The sequence below is a fragment of the Nannizzia gypsea genome, genomic scaffold, assembly GCF_000150975.2.
Source record: "Nannizzia gypsea CBS 118893 supercont1.3 genomic scaffold, whole genome shotgun sequence".
Lineage (NCBI taxonomy): Eukaryota > Fungi > Ascomycota > Eurotiomycetes > Onygenales > Arthrodermataceae > Nannizzia > Nannizzia gypsea.
Genome location: NW_003345199.1, coordinates 2,287,414 through 2,307,018, shown reverse-complemented (window position 1 = coordinate 2,307,018; position 19,605 = coordinate 2,287,414). Strand labels below are relative to the sequence as shown.

The following is a 19,605-nucleotide window of genomic DNA, read 5'->3' as shown; positions in this document are numbered from 1 at the left end:
GGCTTTTGGGGAGGCCGCGTATCATTCGTGATAGGCCGGTGCTAACAGGACCCAGCAGATGCAGGTTTAAAACATCTAGCCCACGTCGATGGGGAAGTTAAAGTACCCCGTTTTTTCGATTGAGGATTTGCGTGCTTTCTTACTTGCCAGTTGTCGCTGCCTGGGCGTGTGTCGTTTCGAGACGGAGGGTCCTCTTTTTCCCTTGTTTTTTTCTCTTTTGCCCTTTCCACTCCGAAAACTATTTGGCAAATGATATCCCCAGGAGAGGGCCTGAATTCCTTGACGAACAAGTTAAACCTGCCGGGGCCTTGTTTCTCCATGCCTGTCATCCAGCATAGCCGAAATATAGACATGAGTTAATCGACCAGGCTCCATTTTAAGTGGACGAGATGGCCCTCGCTCAAAAGAAGTTCGGGTTCGATGGCGGCATAAACTCCATAACTTTCCCACCTGGAGCAAAATATTAATGTAGGGGCGAATTAGCCAGAGCTTCTTTGCCATGGCCATGCGATCTTAACCCCTTTCTGCTCAGTCCAACCAGGGGCAGTGTGTATGTAACTAAACGAGTGTGTTGGAATACTCTCACAGGGATACACAGATAGGAAAGGCCACCCATCCACAAGCCTGGCCGGCGGGGAACGTGTGGTTTTGCTGGTCAACCTGTTATCTGTTATCCTGCATGGATCTATTCGGGGGGTCCAGAGGGAAGGACAAAATGCTACCATATCACCATGGCATGGCAGGGTCTGATTCTCGAGAGCGAGAAAGATAGTTAATGCATGCATGAGCAGTCTAATAATATGAGTTCCGTAGCCGTAATATTAAAACGGGAAGGCGGTTTTCCCCCTGATCCCTGAGCCTGTCGCGGTACCATGTTTGTAGCAAGTCAGGACTTGTCCATGCCATGCTAGTCGGAATGGCTAAGGATATGCAAGTCAGTATTGGTTAACTCCCTAACTATATATAAAAGATAACGCCGGACGGACAGTTTTGGCTACCTAGTTAGTTCATGCAGGCAGAGAGACAGGACTCGACTCGACTCGACTCGACGTACATATATAAGTACCATCACAGGCATCCCGTCTCCAACAGACAAGCATACCCGGCCTCGCCCAGGGACCAGAGATCCAGCAGGAGATCCAGCGAGCGAGCCAGAAAAAGACCGGGAGTTACCAGCACCCAGCAAAGCAGCAGGCCAGCCAGCATCCAGGACCAGAGAGAGATGGCAAGCTCGTTTCCGCCCCGCCAGCTAAATCTCCCCACTGCCTCAGCTCGTTTTCGATAAATATATATCTCTGGCCGGCTATCGCTTGGATCGAGATTTCGCTCCCTTGTCTCGTCCTTGCCTGCTTCCCGTCTGTCTGTCTGTCTGCGTTGTCCATATCATAACCGTTTTGACCTGCATAATTCTCGCCCGGCAGAGATAGGAAAAGTTGACTCTTTTTTTTTCTTTTCTTCTTTTCATCTTTCCTTTTTCCTTCCTGGATCTGCAAATCAAGTGACTCTGCAAGCCACGGACGTTTTTTTTTATTTTATTTTATTTTTTTGTTCTTATTTTTTTATATTTTTTTATATTTTTTATTTTTTTGGTTTTGGTTTTCTCGCCTGCGTCTCTTTTGGTCGTCATGGGCTTCTTCAGGCGCAGAGAAGGCCGGGCAGCAAGCAGCAACCACAACAACAACAACACCAACAACACCCACGCCCACAGCCACCATCACCACTACTTCGAGAAAGACGGCCAGGAGTCAGTGTTCTCTAATAGCAGTTCCAGAGCATCGAGCACGTCTGCGAGACTGCCGGTGTCTTCTATCAGGTCGTCGAGCAACAACAGCCCAACCTCACATCCGATACCCGAAGTTCCCATGGCGCCGCCGCCGGATCCCAACCTGGACCCAGCAGCCTACCTGAGGAGCATCCATGCCGTCCGTCAGCGGTCCGGCCTGGTGATGGAGAAGGCAAAGACGAACCAGCTGAACCATTTCGATGTCGACATGAGCAAGTTTGAGACGACCGCTCAGTACATCGTCTCTATCATCAAGGTACGTGGGGGGTTGACTTGTCTACTTTGACAGCAACATCAAATACAACAATAACAACAACAACAATAATAACAACCACATGCTAATGTATATACCTGTGAATAGAGAGACTACGCTCCGGATTTCCAGAGTATTCCGGATCACGGACGCTGGCAGCACTTTGATGTCGGTGGGAAACCTCGTATCAACCAGCTGCTACAGTCATGGCCAAGCACTATTGACAATCTCGAGAGAGCCCGCAGGCTAATAGACCTCTTCCTTGTGTCTGTACTGCTTGACGCTGGTGCCGGAAACACCTGGTGCTACAAGTCAAAGGAGTCTGGAAAGGTGTACAGGCGGAGTGAGGGGCTCGCCGTCGCCAGTCTAGAGATGTTCAAGGCCGGCATGTTCAGCAGTGACCATACCGAGCCATGCCAGGTTGATGGTGCTGGTCTGAGACGGCTGACTGTGGGAGCTTTGGCCAAGAGAATGCAGCATTCTGAAGAGAATCCTCTTGCTGGCCTAGAGGGCAGAGCTGGCTTGTTGGCCAGGCTAGCAGACGCTCTGAACAACCAGGAACTCTTTGGCGTTGATGCTCGGCCAGGGAACATGCTTGGTATGTGTATTCTCCCTGTCTCTCCCCCTCTTTACGGTTTACTGTTACAGTGCTAACTGCTTTTAGACTATCTTCTTTCTCATCCATCTACACTCGCTTCTTCTGTCCCCATCATCCCCGTCCCACTTCTATGGAATGTTCTCATGGACGGATTGTCTCCCATCTGGCCACCATCCCGCACCCAGATCGACGGAATATCGATCGGTGACGCATGGCCCTGCAAAGCAATGCCTTCGTCTCCCCCCGCAGCGCTATGGGAGAACATTGTCCCCTTCCACAAGCTGACGCAGTGGCTGTGTTACTCTATCATGGCCCCCATGACCAAGATATTGAACATCCGGTTCTCAGGCCGTGAATTGCTTACTGGTCTACCGGAGTATCGGAATGGTGGGCTCTTGATCGATCTGGGCCTGTTGACATTGAAACCAGATGATACTGAGCGGGGACTAGAGGCATACAAAGCCAACGCCATGATCAAGGGTCAACCAAACGTGGAGGTGGTCCCACTCTTCAGCCCTGATGATGATGTCATCGTGGAATGGAGAGCTCTAACCGTTGGCTTCTTGGACCAGTTGCTCGTAGAGGTAAACAATCTTCTAGAGCTCAAGGATGGACAACAACTCTGTCTTGCTCAGATGCTTGAGGCAGGCTCGTGGAAGGTTAGTCACACTTTTTTTTTCTCCCTTTCTTTTTAGTCTCCATAAATACTAACGGGATATACAGGGAGGACGAGAGATTGCCGAAGTCTCCAGGCCCAACACAAAGCAGCCCCCTATTATGATCGTATCGGACGGTACCGTCTTCTAATCAGCGCAGAAAGCAATACACACGGCCTACATTTTTTTTCCTAGAAGAAACTACAAAGTTATGTTTATGTCTGGGGCATCCGCGCATCTACCTACTACACTTTTTTCTTCTCGATTAACCCGTTCCTAACGCGTCTATGACTACTTAATCTTTGTTTTTTTCTATTCCTTCCTTCCTTACAATTCTTCATACTCAACTTCTCATTGTCTTATACATCTTCTTTTTACACCTTTATTCCGGCCTCCTTTTGGCAACCCCCTGTTTCCGGTGGCCCTTTTGTGCTTTTTTTTTTGGCAAGTTACATCAAATTCATAGCGACTTGTTCTCTCAATTTCGGTGGAATTGCCCTCCTTTGCTCCATCGACTTTTATTTACCGATACATCCGAAAGAAAGATCTCTTGTAGGCCCGCCTGGGTCCTGGCAAATCTTACACAATATTGGACATAATTTTGATTTAGCGAACAGAAGGAATTAAAAAAACAATCAAACTATCATTCTCGTTCTTTTTTTGGCTTTAATTTCTTCCAGGACTACCAGGTTGATTGATCTTGACGATATCCGAACCCCCTTGACCCCGTTCTCTCTAACGAACTAAGTCACCAAGCGAACTACCTAGGCAATTATGCCAACTTCGTCGCTAATTCAAAAGCCGAGATTAGGATGTGCAGTACTTGTGAAGGAGATACTGCCTATCCTTATGACGTTACGGAGCACATCCTGCGGATACTCACACGCCGTTGAGCCTTCAGGGATTCCCTTTTTATCTGGAGACAATTAGTTCAGCAAGCCATACAGCAAGCAGAGAGCTGGTGAGGTACCCGCTGTGGATAACTGGGTCGGCTTATACATGATCCTCATATTGCTTTGCGCTGCGTTTGTGCCCGGCCCTCGGCCAGGACTGATATTAACCACCCAACTCGTCTGTGGCTAGCAAACTGGTTTGCTCCTTAACTGACCAGTCAGTTAGAGAACAATCCTTCTATCTATCCCTGACAACGCCTCTCTACCTTTACGGAGTACATACATCATTCCATTCGACCGGCGAGGAAGCAATCAGGCCGGTGCAGATATTCGAAGTTTGCTCGCTGGCGCCGTCGTCTAGCCTGTGAAAACGCAAGAACCCGAATTCAGGGGCCCCGGGGGCTCCACGGCTTATCAAACATCAAACATCAAACCCAACGCAACGATTTCCCGCTGCCTCCTCAACACCAACCAGCGTACGGAGAACGAGGGTTCATACTTGCTAAATTTATATATGTAATCGACTTCCCTGCACCATCAGCAAGCCAAGAAAGGGGACAAGAAGGGAAAAATATCAAAAATAGAACCAACCAGTTGCATCTCTGCAAAGAAGCAAAAGAAAAAAATCTTCCGCTAGACAAGGCAAGGATTCGATGGTCCAATCGAAAGTGTCGATCAGCGTGGTCGGCGCTTACAGCTTTCTTTTAAGCCGTGACTGTTGGCGTCGTCATACCTGCTCCCTGGCCGCTTTCCCTGTCTCTACCTCGACCTTGCCTCTTTCACAGCACTTCATTCACGAAGACAACGGCCAGAGGGCCTCTTTAACGAGCAGTGATTGACATATTTATCTGCCTGTTCCTGGATATTAATGAATACGGGCTTATCCAACTTCTTGACGGTTTTTTTCCCTCAGCGCTAGCGGCCCGCCGTGTTTTAGGATTCCCCTGCACAGTTTAATTATATCTTCCCTTTCCCCACGCCCCATTCCCCTCTCCTCACACGTTTAGTGAATGAGTTGACCTCGATTTACTTGAACTGAATCGAGTCGAGTGTTTCTCTTTTTCCCCCCTTCAGATTAACCTCCTGGCGCTTCTGCTGTTTTGTGTCCTGTCGCAGCTGGAATTGCGAGAAACGGCGCTTAGCAGACGCGAGCGAGGAAGCGAAACGACTTTGACGAAGCAACGAACGAATCAGGCGGACCGGGGCGACAAACGGAGGTTGTGTTTAAGGCTAGGATGGGGTTCTTCAAACGGCTACGAGCAAAGACGAAAAGTCGCGGGTCGAAAAAGGATGTGTATGGAGAACAAGAGCAGGATCAGTATCCTCAGTATGCGCAGTATGCGAAGCAGCCGGGAGGGAGCTTTGGTCGGCGGCCGGCGCGAGACTATACGAAGACGCTGCCGCCGAATGTGATGTCGAATATCTTCTATCAAGTATGTCCGCATGTGCTGGATACGTCGCTGACGTCGTCGGAGGAGTCTATGACGGAGGATGGGTGTATGCTGTGCGACATGCGTGACCTGGCGCATGCTGCGCTGGTGTGCACTCACTGGTACGGCATAGCGCAGAATCTACTGTACGTTCCATCCAAAGAAAGCAGCAAGCAGAAGAAAGATGGGTTACGATCGAGAAACTAACGAAGAGGGATAGATACCAGCATATACGCATTGATGCGGTGCACTACTGCGAACTGGAGATCGAGCTGGCGGCGAAGCGCAAGAAGAACTCGTTTCTCAACCACAATGCCGAACCGCTGGATGCGCCGCGGACCCGGCTACTGCTGCTGATGCGGACGGTGCGCGACTCACGAGCGCTGGGATCGATGGTGAAGTCGCTACGGATGCCGTACATGACGCGTGAAGCAAGCAAGAGCGAACTTGCACGAACGATATCAGTGCTCCCCAACCTCCGCTACGTCGACCTGCCGGCCGGGTTCTTCAGCGACGACGCATCCTCACATACTCTGAAACAGGAACTGCTGGCTCGATGCCCGGACATCAGACGAATGAAGTTTGCCAAGGGGTCGGAGAGCAGTTTCTCACGCCTGCCCAAGGTCAAGGGGTGGCCTAACCTGGAGGTGCTGGAGCTTTCGGGGCTGAACATGGAAACCAACCTGCTGCGTACGCTACTGGGGTACTTTGAGCGCCTTACCGAGCTGAGATTCGAGGATATGCCGTGGTTGGAAGACACGGTGTTTAAGTCCGTGCCTACGCTACCTCCCTTGCCGGCACTGCAGCGCCTCACACTCACGGACACACCGAAGATAACAAGCCGCGGACTGTCATGGTATCTGAACAGCAACCCGCAAACCCGCCATGCGCTCCGACACTTATCAATGGTCAACACGGGCGTGGAACCACAACGACTACATGAAGTACTGGCCCAGGCACCACTGCTCTCCAGCCTCTCAATGCAGCAGGAAGTCACACACGAGTTCCCACCGGACTACGTACCGCCGCTGACCTCCAACTCGCTGCGTCTGCTTCACTACGAAATCACCTCTGAGTACTCGGGAACGGCTTCCTTTGGCGCCCAGGCCCTCTCGACCTCATACTACACCTACCTCATGTCCTCGCTGCTGACGGGTTCCCTGCCGAACCTAACAGACCTATACGTCCGCGACGCCAACTTCCCCGAGACACTGATGCTGGCCCCCCCACCGCCTGTGTTCGGCGACTCGAGCCGCCAGTCGCAGGCCAACGTGGGCCTGAACCAGGCGCTGGCGGTGTACAGCAAGGGCATGGACGAGCTGGAGTGGAACTTCACTACGTACCAGCCGTTTGCGGAGGCCGGGAGACGCATGAGCTCGACGAGGCCGGTGAGTCTGCATGGCGCGCAGCTGAGTCCGGCGTGGGGAGGAGAGGCGAGGAGGAGCGTGCTGGTTGGGAATGGGTTTGGGGGCTTTTTGGCTGTGCCTGCGGAGGAGGAGAGACGGCCGAGCACGAGCACGCGGTCGTCGGGAGGGAAGCGAGAGAAGCGAGACCTGTGGCGGTAACCATACTTCTTACTTAGCATAATATCATCTCTATCCTATCTCTACCTGTCCATCTCTGTCCATCTCTAGTAGTCTTCTAGTCTTCTCCTTCCCTTTCTCTATCAACTTCTATCCTTATCTTATCGTGTCAGCCTCTTAATAAGCACTGACTAAGCATCTAAACCTCGCTTGCTGACTCATCCCTATCCCCGACTATAAAAGCCACCAACTCCCGCCCTTCGCCCTCTTCGTCTTCTTCCCTTTTTTTTCCTTTCTTTCCCCATCCGAGTGCAAGGGTTTTACGTTTCCAGTGAAGGTTCGCCTGAGGCAACGTTTTTGCTAGTTGAAAACTACAAACCAGTGACCGCTCTAGTTGGTCTTCGGATCGGCTGGGAATTTTTGAAGAAAATAATACACAAAGCTCGTCTTGACGTGCTGCTCTTACGGCGGCCTGGCTGTGTCTCCTGTTTCTGGACGGTTGATGGACTAGTCGTGGCGCTGGAGGTCGTTAGGTCGGCTCTTTTCACTGCTTGATGTCCCCTTGTGGGAGCATGTAGGGAAGAGAAGTAGAATTTAGGTACTTGGATACAGTGTGTGCAGAATCAGTTTGACACCCACACTCTTCACTCTTTACTCAGAACTTGTGTGCCATGTACGGAGTACACTGTCCTTTTCATATTATATTCGCAGTTTCTAATCACGTGTATGAGCTAGTACTACTCACTGATCTATTAGTTAAAGAAGAGAGTAACCAAAATCGAACACGAGTCAGGATTTAGGGCTTGGGGAACCACAGTCAATACATGTCTATACGGAAGGAGATGTCAGATGCAGTTTCTATCATAATTGACAGAATCCATGGCTATCAAGCTATTAGCTGCCCATGCTTGAATGTTTGTCTCTAATCCAGGTAAGCAGATTCTGTGATGCCAGTCGAGCTGGATGGTCTTCAGCCAGTACTATCTTTTCTACTTTAACAACATGCTCAAGGAGCTGCACGGCCTCTTTAACTTGACCATTTGCCTGATAAGCACGAGCGAGTTCATGCTGTGATGCTAGTCGACTTGGATGGTCTTCAGCTAGTACTGTCTTTGATACTTTAACAACATGCTCAAGGAGCTGTATAGCCTCTTTGACTTGACAATTTGCCTCATAGGCACCAGCGAGTGCGTGCTGTGATGCTAGTCGACTTGGATGGTCTTCAGCCAGTACTGTCTTTTGTATTTTGACAACATGCTCAAGCAGCTGTATAGCCTCTTTAATTTGACCATTTGTATGGTAAGCAGTAGCAAGTTCATGCTGTGATGACAATAGACCCGGATGATCTTTAGCTAGTACTATTGTCCTTACTTTGACAACATGCTCAAGAAGCTGCACGGCCTCTTTAACTTGACCATTCGCCTCATAGGCACCAGCGAGTTCATGCTGTGATGCTAGTCGACTTGGATGGTCTTCAGCTAGTACTGTCTTTGATACTTTAACAACATGCTCAAGGAGCTGTATAGCCTCTTTGACTTGACCATTTGCCTCATAGGCACCAGCGAGTGTGTGCTGTGATGTCAGTTGATCCGGGTGATCTTCAGCCAGTACTGTCTTTTGTATTTTGACAACATGCTCAAGGAGCTGCACAGCCTCTTTGACTTGACCATTGCCATGGTAAGCACAAGCGAGTCCGTACTGTGATGCTAGTCGATTTGGATGATCTTCAGCCAGTTTTAACTCTTCAAGATGACAGACCTTCTCCCATAGTTTTACTCCTTTCTTGACATCGCCCACGTTGTACAGGTTCCGCCCAGCTAACTTATAGAGTGGCATATATTCTTCCTGAGGTTCAATAGGGTCGAGCTTCAGCCTATGAAATAAGTTATTCAATGCTTCCCTAGCCAGGTAGTCCATCCGTAACTCATTCATCAGTTCACAGCATTGGAAGACAATTTGAAGCTCTGGCATCGATGACGGAGGTATGCATGTGTGTCCATCTTCCCTGCTCAAAAGTGAATGTAGGTGCAGCTGTAATAAGAGCCAATATGGCGTCCACCTAGTAGTCCCATAGTAAGATAGTGCGATAGTACACCCAGCAGATACCCATGACTGGCGGCGTTGAGCATCAACCTGACGTAAGTAGGCCCATTTATGCACAAGGGGATGCAAGGAAACTGTTTTCGCACCGCGCTCCTCTCCCCTCTGGACCAGGGCGAGGGACTGTAGTAGGTTTTGAGCACTCTGTAACCGAAATGGGTCCCAGGTATTCTTGCGCCATTGTATAGTTTGGGGTAGTTGGGAGACGTGCCAGTCGGAAAGGTCGTCAATGTTGGCATTTCCTTCGGGTATCTCTTGAGCGACTTGAGCGCCGTCCCACGCATCCTTGAATAGCTCTAGTGGTAAATTGCTATAATGTAGAACGGCTAGGAGATGAAGCATATCCAGTGCATCCTGGCTATTCTCCCTCCTTGAGGAACTCAAGGCCTGCACAGATGCTTCAAAAGTGGCATAGACATTGTGGTACCTCGGCGGCGCTTGATCTGGACCCAAAGATAATAGACGTTTTGACTCTATTTTATACACTGCAGGATACTCCTCGACAGAGCAGAAGTCCTGTGCAATGTATGCCCCTGCTTGTATTAACGCGAGCGTGTGAGAGTCAAGAAGTTTAACAATACGCATTGCAGGCTCTTTATATCTATCTGACGGCTCAATTCCTGCTACTTGGTAAAATAGGCTTAGACAGTCAGCGGGCTCCAAACTCCCAAGTGACTCAGATCCAACGGTACTTAGTCGGTTGCACCTATTATTTCTTGACGTCAGGAGAATGGCACCTCTGGTTCCAGACGGAAAATAACGGGTGTAGTCAAAGTCAGGGTCGTCTGCATTATCCAATATGAGAAGCCAGTCACGCTCCTCGTTAGATAGTGATTGTCGTGCGCCATCAATTGTTTCAGCAGTCGACCTAAGTATCTTTGCTATTTTGATAAAGTCGTCGGTTGCTGCAGATTCACTCCCTACATCGACCCAAAAGACACCCCAGAAACTATATTATTTATTAGCAGTACCCTTAGTATATAGGCAGGATAAACATACGCTTCTCGCAATTCATCCGCAACTTTTAGGCATATTTCACTTTTCCCCAGACCCCCCATGCCTGTAATAACAAATCGTCTTTGTTTCTGACTCCTCTCTTGCAGGGTTATTGCTGATTTGACTCGCTTTATGATTTCGACACGGCCAGTGAAGTGCGTATTGACAGCCCGGGGCACGCACCAATGACCCTTTATAGTAACCTCTCGTAGGCATTGGCGTATCACATCTTTATCATTCGTGTTCAAGGACAGTCTTGGACCTTCGATAGCGTTAGCTCTGAATTGGAATGTTCACCAAAAAGTAAAACAATCAATTGCCCATGGCGAAAATATAGTAGAAAAGCTTAATGTTGATCTTCAGTTGCTTAAGATGAATCCTATGACTTAGGAGGCGTACCGAGATAATTTTTCCCAATGTATTGTTGGCCTGGACCATTGTTGTTATTTTGAGTTCCACCGCCTATACTGTTGCTTTGGGTACCGCTGCCATGGTGTGCAAAGGTAGGCGCATTCTCGAAGCCCTCGGGCAGCGAGGATTCCAGCTTAACCGCATCCTCAGGTATAACTTTTGCAAATAAATCGTGTAGACGCATTGCCTGGCATTTAACATTCTCAAGAGTGGGCCTGAGAGTAGATGGGGTGGTCTCATCCGCTACAGTTTCAATAGACTTTTTAGCATCTTCGAGGAGCTTCAAGATGGCGTGTAGCTTCAACGCTGACTTCTTAATACTTCTGGGGAGGCCTTTGGTGTCCTTGATAGCCTCGTAGGCTCGTCGAGTTGCATGGATAACCGTAATAACGGACGAAATCAGATCAAGGACGGGGCCTGCTTCGGCGCCAGACATGGTGGGCCTATCAGTAGGAGTATTAAGTGGATTCCCGAGGCTTTGCAATATAGATAAGTTAGAATAGAGACGCAGAATCAATGAGTAGAAACAAACTTGAGAGACGGAGTTGATGCCGGCGGCTAACCTCCACGTGATTGACAGCCTTCCCCATACCGGAATTCCTCATTACGATACACAACGGTATGGCTATTAAATAAAGCATCCATACACTATAAAATTAAATACCATTAAATCCAAGAAAGAGAGTCATATACTATGAAGATAGAGATGCTTAGATGATGGTGATGATGTGTTGTGGAAGTGAAGTAAAGTAATTAAGTAGCTAGCTAAGTACTAGGTTAACGTAAGTCATTCGTCGTAAACACATACACACATGAAACATAGAACCAGTACTCCATACATATACAAACAGACCCATCCGAAATAAGAAACAAACGAAAGTAAGTAACGAAACTAATCCGAATCAGCTTGCGGATGCTGGTAGTGAGCAGGCATAGGCACCTGACTCATATCCAACAACGGCTTTCCCATCTTCTTCCTATCACCAGTCGCGACGCCTCGACCCTTACTCGACGCTCCCTGCGAGACAGTCAGCTTCTGACTCTGCGCTACCAGACCTGTGGGCGCGAAGGGGAACGAGCCGGGCATCGACATGTGGCTGTGGCCGTGTGGGTCAGCGGCAAGATCGACGAGCGGACCACCTCCGGCACCACCGGCAGCACCAGCGGCTTTAGGCTGTCTTGTTGAGCGATGGCGGGAGGGGTCTGAGGTGCGTGGTTTGCGCCAGGTGGTTGAGGGGGGCACGACGATGGCGTTTGGATGGAGGTCGGGGCCTGTGGCGGATTCGACGAGTGGTTGGCCTTGGATGGGAGCTACGCCGCGGCCCTTGCGGGCGTGCTGGGGTGGTTCCTTGTATGTTGGGGTGAGGTCTATGAGGGGCTTGGGAGGGTGGCGGGTGGACTTGGAGCGGGAGGAAGTGGTTGTTGGTCTGGGGTCGGCGGGGGCAGTCATGGTGTTGGAGCGGCCGGTAGAGTGGTAGTGTTGGTGTTGGTGCTGTTGGTGCTGCTGTAGTGGTTGGTCTGGGAAGTGGTTTGATAAGTGTGAGGATGGACCTTGGTAGTGCTGGCTCTGGCCGTGGCGGACGTTGGAGAGCAAGCCGGTTGAGATGAATGGACCTTCGTCGGGAACTGCCTGCTGTTCCTTTTCACGGTCGACCATGGCCTTGTGTCGTTGGGTGTAGGTGCGTCCCAGCAGGCCCGAGGGAGCAAAGGGCTGTTCCTCGCTTAGACTGTCATCTGTCGTCGTGGTGGTCACTTTCTTCTTGGAGGTAGACTTGCTTTTGCTTCGTTTGAGCTTGACGGGCTCCTTGTTGACTGCCTGGTTGACCAAGGGCCCGGCAGGAGCTATATGTTGGTTGTAGGACGGAGGTCGAGAGCGTTTACCAGGTGGCTGGTCGTATGTATCGTCATCGATATTATGATCGAGGGACAGTGATCCAAGGTAAGGGGTATCATCATCTACTTCAGGGACAGGGACAGGGACAGGTTGTTGCTTCTTTTTGGATCCTTCGCCCATGACATGCACCAGGTACCAGCTCCTCCACTCCTGCACGGCGTTGTGCCATGCACCACCGACCTCTTCATGCTTGGTGCAGAAGTAATGCACAAAGTTCTCAGTAGACAAGAACATGGCTGACTTCTGCTGGCTCTTTATGGCAAAACAAAGTGGCTTTGGTGGTTTGAGACGCTTATACTCCCTTCTAGTGGGCGTGTAGATATCAAAGTCAGAGATGTGGCAGATATTAGTGATATCTGCGCTGCCTTGCTTCTTAGAGACCGTGACTTGTCCATCAGTGCGCAGGGTGACCCATCGTCTGTCCCATTTGCCCGTGCGCTGGCAGTGGTAGAGGTTAAAGGACACATCTGGCGGCTGTCTCTTGGGAGCAGATTTGGCAAGGAGAGCAGGCAAGATGTTTGGGTCTGGGTCCGGGATGATCTTGAGGATGTTTTGAGCATCTGTATTCCACGAGTTGAGGACGTCGCGGACGGGCTCGTACTTGCGCAGGGGACGCTCGAGGTTGAGCTGGGAGAAGGACTCGACGATGATGGCGGCGTCAGGGAAGATGTCTTCGTCGAGAGTGTTGGCAGCAGAGTGGATGAGATCCTGGGCTAGAGTGGAGGGAGTGACGGGCAAGGTGACGGAGGAGTCGTTGCAGGTCACCGTCACCTTTCGCTCGCCCGCGTTGACCGCAGAGACAGGAGCGTCGACTCCAGCCATGTTGACATTCTCAGCAGCAGCAGAAGTGGTCTTCTTGTCTTTGGGCTTCTTGTGACGCTCTTCGCTCTTGAACCTGCCCAGCAAGCCACCTCCTTTCTCCTTCAACAACCTCCCCTTGCTCTTCTTGGTCGTGGGGGCACGGTGAGGAGGCGGCATCGTCTCGTAGCTGTCGTCAAAGGTGTTTGGTCCCATGCCAGGCTCGACCACGAAGTAAGGTCCCGACGTCGTGGCGGGAGCAGGAGAGGGCCGTTCATAGCTGTCTCTGCCGTCGAAGAACTGCTGGTTCTGCTGGGAGTACGAGTGGCGCTTGGCCGAGTTGCGGTCGAGCGAGCGTCTTGCCGCAGACGCAGAGGCAGTCAAGGGCCTGGCGGTGCTCTGCTGCACGGAGACCCGTCGACTGGCCACGGGCGAGGAGCCATCCTGGGGGTCGCTGGGGTCGTAAGGGTCGTAAGGGTCGTAGGAGAGGTCGTAGCTGTTGCGCTGGGACTCGAGCTGGGCCGGCAGCGGGAGAGGCGGCGGCGGCACTCCATGGCTGCTGTTGTTGTTTGTAGTCTTTCTGTACCGCGACATGCTGCGGCTGATGGAGGAGACATGCTGCCCTGCGCCTGGTACCGGTACCTGGTGAGCAGCAGGAGAAGTAGAAGCAGCACCAGGACCAGAAGAAGGATGCGAGGCCCGGACAGATCGATAGCGCGAGAGCTTCTGTGGCGCAAAGTGAGCCTGGTGAAGGTGAGGATGCGCGTCTGCGGAAGCCATCTTTGGTCGTGTCTTTGCGGTGTCTGTTCTATGTCTATCTCATGTCTTAGGAGACGCACAGAAGAGAAGAAGATGAAGATGAAGACAGGAAGAAGACAGGAAGAAGAAGAGAAGAGAGAGAGAGTAACGGTGAGCCTCAAGTTAGTCCCTGCAAGTGTTCATGTAAGTAAGGACAGGACAGGACAAGGATGGTCTTAAGAAGTAGAGAAGTAGAGGACAGGAAGAGAAGAAGGACAGGACAGGACAGCTCCAGGGGTAAAGGAAGAAGAAGAAAAGTGCACAAAGTCAAGATCGTATTTATTTATTGCTCTCTTGTTCTTCTTCCTGCGCATCTACTTCTTAAGTCTCTTCTTTAAGTCTCTTCTGCTTCTCCTCGAGTCAATTGACTTTTTTTAAGGCAGAGAAAAAAGCAAGCAGGCAGAGGCAGAGGCACCAGTGTGTGTGATGCTGTCAGGGGGCGTCGGAAGGAGGCGTCGAGGCGTGTTTTAAGAGAAGAAACAGAGACGAAGAGACGAAAAGAAGAAGCAAAGAGAGACAGCAGAAGAGTAAAGAGTAGAGTAAGGAGTAAGAGATAGAAAGTAAGAGATAGAGTAAAAAGTAGAAGCAAGAGTAGTAGAGAGAGTAAGGAGGTTGGGCAGGCAGCGAGGCAAAGATTTACTTGGGTTGGGCAAGAAGACGAGGATCGATCGAAGTAGTTAAGGGGTCTTCCTTTACTCTTTACTCTTACTCCCCTACTCTATCTCTTACTCTTTACTCTACTCTCTACTCTCTATTCATCCCATCTCATCCTTTCCCATCCCTTCTTACAAGCATCTTCTCATCCCTTATCTTGTGTCTTTCTCTTCTTTTTTCCAACGGCCCAACTAAGAAAAAGCTAATCTTGCTGACAAGTCTTGGCATCGAGATCTCAGCTGAAGATGATGAAAGTTGACATCAGACAAGATAGACAGACATGGATGGTAGATATAGTAGATATAGTAGATATACAAGAAGAAGAGATGTCATGTCACGTCATATCATTCATCGTAGAAGTAGAGGTAGAAGTAGAGGTAAGCTAGAGATACACCTTCGACGGCCGCTCGACATATCTCCCGCCGCCCCCATAATACGACGCCGACCCCCTACGCCCGCGACTCCCGCTCCGACTGCCTCCGTGACTGTGACTGTAGTAGCTCCCACTGTGGCTGCGGCTGCGGCCCGGTCGGTTGTAGTAAGTCGTGGTGGCCACCGTTGGCTCTCGTCGCGATACCCGAGTAGACAGAAAAGCGCAGCGGATGAGCCACCAGAGGAACAGGAAGGCCGCGATGCTGCCGAGGACGATGCCTGCGATGGCGCCGCCGCTGAGACAGTTGCATGCGGGTGCGGGTGCTGGTGCGACGTATTGTCGGGGTTGAAGTGGTTGGTGGTTGGTGGTGAAGGAGAGTGGGAGTTTCTGGCTGTCTGTTAGTAGGGGTGTATATGCATAGACAGGGAGGTGGTGGATGTACGTACCATTGTTCAGCTGGATAATTGGATGGTGAGTGTAGAGTGATCAATGTCATGTCATGTCTGGCTGGATGGTTCTACTGTCTACTGTCTGTCTACTGTCTTCGTCTACGGCCTCTATATACTGCGATGTTTACCAGCCTCTGCCTGCCTTCCGCAGCTATGATGTCAGGCACTGGAGAAAGAGTGGACATGGGTAACTTACCTTACCCTAGGCAAACAGGTTTCGGAGGGATAAATAAGAAGTGACAGTGACGACAGAAGAGAGAGAATTGGAAGTTGTTTAACTTACGGGGTGGACTCCGGGGCTGAGGCTCGCAGGGTTCAGGGGGGTCAAGCAAGTATAAGAGCGTATAGATACTAAGTGATGATGTCTTTGATTTTTTAACTGTATAGACTAGCGATCCAACCAAACACCTTGCGCTAACATGAACCATAAACAGATAGATAGACAACTAAGTTAAGTAAGGAGAGGGGAGAGTTAAGCGGCCTGGTGGGTAGACAGACGCTTCGCTTGGACTGAAGAGGCCGTAGGGGGCGGCACTTCAGAAGATACTCCCTTTCCTCCGCCAGATGACTGTCCTAGTCCTTGATGCTGCTGCTGTGTCTGTGTCTGATGGAGTCTCGCCATTACTCCTACGTCATCCCTATACATACCCGATGCCTGTCCCGTCGCAGAAGACATGGCACTCACATTCGACCCCCTCCGCCTCAACAGCCTCTTCGCAGCGTCGTCTGCCTCCTTCCGATGCAGTGCTTCAGAAGGCAGCAGCACCGCCCGGTCAAGCGCATACGGCAGTCCACGGTGTCGTCCTCGGATCTCCATTGCTATAATCACAAGCTTAGACAGCGTGTGGAACTGGCCTGAGAAACTCGTGTTGCTGGTAGGATAGCCCAGCGATAGTCCCACGGTGCCGTACGCAGACACCACCTCGAACAGCACAGCGAACAGTGAGAAGCCTAGGTCCTTGGGGTTGTCTAGGCGTGTGCCTTCGATGATGCTGATCACGAACAGGCCCAGGAAGATGTACCAGATGTCGAAGCTGAGCTGTTTCTGCAAGTGCGCGCCGACGAAGCTGGGCTCTTTTTCGTTCTCGCTGTACTCGTCGGGGTCGGAGTAGATGCCCAGACTGCGCTCTTCGTACACGTTGGTGCGGCGGACGGAGATGGCGATCGGGTAGACGGAGATGTACATCATTACCATGTACGACACCTGGATCGCTGGATGGAGTGTTGTCAGACTGATGACGGACAGACCGGCGGTTCGGGTCGCTGCTGCTTGGAACAGGCCGTCCACGAAGCGGATTCCGCCGGGGATGCGAGTCACGTCGGGGTCGTTCAACTATACAGACGTTAGCAGACATCACTTTAATCACTACAATCATTGTATATAGATAAGGAAACTCACGTCGAGGATGATGAAGAAGATCAAGTCGACGCCGTTGAGCAGCACCAACACCCAAAACAACCACCAGTTCGCTGAACTAGGGAACAGTAACGTAAAGCATCGTCGGGGATGGTCAAGCAGGAACTTGAGCTCCTCCCACACCCCGCTGCCCTCAGGCACAATAATGCTGAAAAACCAAATAACAAACCGCAACATACACGGAAAGCCCGTGTTGCCAATCAAGATCAGAAAAGTCATCAGCAGCATCGGAAACACCGCATCGTAGAAAGACAGCATAGAGTCCGGAGTAATAGTGAAGCCCTGGTCGTTAAACGCCGAGCCGGCAGAGAAAACCGCCCACCATGGCCGACCTTGTCCGTACGAAGTAACGATACTGCCCCAGTGCGTGTTCAGGATCCAGGGAACCAGACAGATGATTCCTAGCAGATGGAAGAAGAAGAAGTAGCCTATCAGTACGATCGCTAGCGTCTTGAGAGCGCGGTACTCGATACCGCCTAGCTCTTCGCGCTGCGTCTCGGAAAGGTCCACGAACGCTGAGTTGCGCCCGATGGTAGGCTCCCAGCTCAGGTAGGGTGCGTCCTGCTGTAGTTGTTCCTGTGTACGCGAGCGAAGGAAGCTAGGAACCATGGACTTGCGGGATGTTACTCGTCGGATAGTAGAGGTTTCATCGCCGTCTCGGTCTCGGTCTCGATCTCGATCGCCACCCCTGGAGTGCGTGGCCTTGCGGGTACGGGTAATGTTGGGCTCGTCGATGGTGATGTGTTGGTTCACCGGGCCAGGGGAAGTAGGTAGCGATGTTCCAGTTCCCGTCTGCTCGGCCGACGGGTCTGATTGAACGGTTGCATTACGCGCAAGTTCAGACCCATCTGTCTCGTCTAGTGCTTCAGGCATGCCGCCTCGGTCGTACTCGCGCGGGCTGGGTATACGCAACGCACCAGTCTGTCTCCGCTGGTGCTCCAGGAAGGTGATGTGCCGCTCGTTATCGGACGGTACCGACCACTGTATTCTTGCGTCCCCTGGGAAATGCGACGGCGCAAGCAGCGTCTGGTTAGACTTGTTAGGGGATTCATCGTGGGTCGTAGTTTGTCCGTTGGCCGTTGACTCGCCCTGCCCTTCTGCAGGCTGGGTAGACGAGCCGCTGTCCGAAGTGGTCTCGGGCTCCTTCTTAGGCGTATCCATGAATCGTCCCTGTGCAAGGCCGTCGTTGTTGCGAATCACTACAATATCACGGCCACGAACGCCGGCCTCTGCCCGGTGAGCGTCGTTGCTGTCATTGCCATCCCTTGTCGGAGCCCGCGATCGCGACCGTGACCGTCTCAGCGCCTTTGCTTCTCGAACAACGTGCTGGAACCGCTGCTCAAACCAGTACAGTCGCACAAACACCACCGCAGAGTGGATGACAATCGGATTGGCAATCATGGATCCCATCCACAGCCACACCTGCTGGTACGTAAACAGCAGGTTCACGTCAATGGTGTTAAGCCCGCTCTGGGTTGCCGAGCCAGAGGCAAAGAAGAGTGCATCGATGTAGGCCATGTTCCCGCCCGGGTATAAGATGATAGATCCCACCAGTGTCACACCGATGATCCAGGCATAGTGCAGGCAGATGAAGTTATAATGGAGATCCTTGAGGACTGGTGTCTTTCGCTTGATAGCCCATAGCTTCTCGCGAACCTCCGGACTCGGCTTGCACCGCTCAATCGCAGCTTTGACTGTGTCCATCCTCGTCTCTCCCTCAGGGCCAAGCTGTGGTATATAGATATATAGATATATTCACCAAAACGGGTAACCAAAAAAAAAGTTGTGTGTATATATATTGCGCCGCCGTCGTCAATTCCGGACAGGCAATTCGACGAAGAAAGGCCTTTTAAGCTAGAGCCCGCAAGCTCATGGGAAAAGGATAGGTCGAGGGGATAATTAGGAGTGTGAGTGTTTTCGAGATAGGAGGAGGGGAGGGCGGGAGTTGGTAGTCGAGGTCCCGGAACAGCAGGAGAAGTCCAAGTCCCCAGTCGGCCCTTTTTATATCACAGCATACGAGCGGGACAGGAGGAGGCAGAGGCCAGTCTCTCTCTCTCTGTCTCCCTCTCTCTTTCTTTCTTCTCCTTGGCCTATATGTCTGATTGGAGAAGCGATTCCGCGACGGAGAGGACTGCTAAACGGCGCGAGCTGGATGAGATTGGGATATGCATGCTGGGGGGGACAGTAAAAGTAACGGCCAAAAAGCAAAGGATACTTCGGATAGACGACCACAGTCGATATAAAAAAGAAACAGACGAGAAGCCCTAGAGGAAAAGATAAAAACGAAGAAAAAGAAAAAAGCCTCCCTTTGATCCCAGATCTGACGTGAAGCCGGCCAAAGCGAGCGAGCGAGAAGGGGGAAAAAGCTCGAGTCGAGCTGAAGAAGTTGGCAAAAGTCGCTTGTCGTGGGCGGAAAGGCCGGGGAGGTGGAAGTAGAAGCTTAAAAAAGTTAGCGCTGACATAGTGTTATTCCAGGGTCCTTGGCTAGTGTGTGGGCAGTGGAAGTAACTAGCGTGGCTGCGTGGCTGTAGGTGGAGGCAAAGAAGCTTCTTACTATGGTTTCATCTTAATTTCAACGG

The 19,605-nt window shown here is 51.2% G+C and overlaps 6 protein-coding genes across 6 annotated transcripts; 2 read left to right on the top strand and 4 right to left on the bottom strand.

The window, feature by feature from the left end:
- Nucleotides 1–1,625: 1,625 nt before the first annotated feature.
- On the top strand, nucleotides 1,626–3,441 carry MGYG_04295 (hypothetical protein; the record flags this gene model as incomplete). The annotated part of the gene is made up of 4 exons (XM_003174072.1): nucleotides 1,626–2,039; nucleotides 2,145–2,634; nucleotides 2,701–3,293; nucleotides 3,358–3,441. The coding sequence occupies 4 exons, from the start codon at nucleotides 1,626–1,628 to the stop codon at nucleotides 3,439–3,441; spliced, it is 1,581 nt and encodes a 526-aa protein (XP_003174120.1).
- Nucleotides 3,442–5,418: 1,977 nt separating this feature from the next.
- Nucleotides 5,419–7,178, top strand: MGYG_04294 (hypothetical protein; the record flags this gene model as incomplete). Its single annotated transcript, XM_003174071.1, has 2 exons — nucleotides 5,419–5,759; nucleotides 5,834–7,178. 2 exons carry the CDS (start codon nucleotides 5,419–5,421, stop codon nucleotides 7,176–7,178), a joined length of 1,686 nt encoding a protein of 561 aa, XP_003174119.1.
- An 852-nt stretch (nucleotides 7,179–8,030) lies between these two features.
- MGYG_04293 (hypothetical protein) lies at nucleotides 8,031–11,079 on the bottom strand (the record flags this gene model as incomplete). Its single annotated transcript, XM_003174070.1, has 3 exons — nucleotides 8,031–10,185; nucleotides 10,236–10,494; nucleotides 10,632–11,079. 3 exons carry the CDS (start codon nucleotides 11,077–11,079, stop codon nucleotides 8,031–8,033), a joined length of 2,862 nt encoding a protein of 953 aa, XP_003174118.1.
- Nucleotides 11,080–11,535: 456 nt separating this feature from the next.
- MGYG_04292 (hypothetical protein) lies at nucleotides 11,536–14,115 on the bottom strand (the record flags this gene model as incomplete). The annotated part of the gene is made up of 1 exon (XM_003174069.1): nucleotides 11,536–14,115. One exon carries the CDS (start codon nucleotides 14,113–14,115, stop codon nucleotides 11,536–11,538), a length of 2,580 nt encoding a protein of 859 aa, XP_003174117.1.
- Nucleotides 14,116–15,169: 1,054 nt separating this feature from the next.
- On the bottom strand, nucleotides 15,170–15,609 carry MGYG_04291 (hypothetical protein; the record flags this gene model as incomplete). Its single annotated transcript, XM_003174068.1, has 2 exons — nucleotides 15,170–15,547; nucleotides 15,607–15,609. The coding sequence occupies 2 exons, from the start codon at nucleotides 15,607–15,609 to the stop codon at nucleotides 15,170–15,172; spliced, it is 381 nt and encodes a 126-aa protein (XP_003174116.1).
- A 472-nt stretch (nucleotides 15,610–16,081) lies between these two features.
- MGYG_04290 (high-affinity potassium transporter) lies at nucleotides 16,082–18,730 on the bottom strand (the record flags this gene model as incomplete). Its single annotated transcript, XM_003174067.1, has 2 exons — nucleotides 16,082–16,942; nucleotides 17,009–18,730. 2 exons carry the CDS (start codon nucleotides 18,728–18,730, stop codon nucleotides 16,082–16,084), a joined length of 2,583 nt encoding a protein of 860 aa, XP_003174115.1.
- Nucleotides 18,731–19,605: the final 875 nt, after the last annotated feature.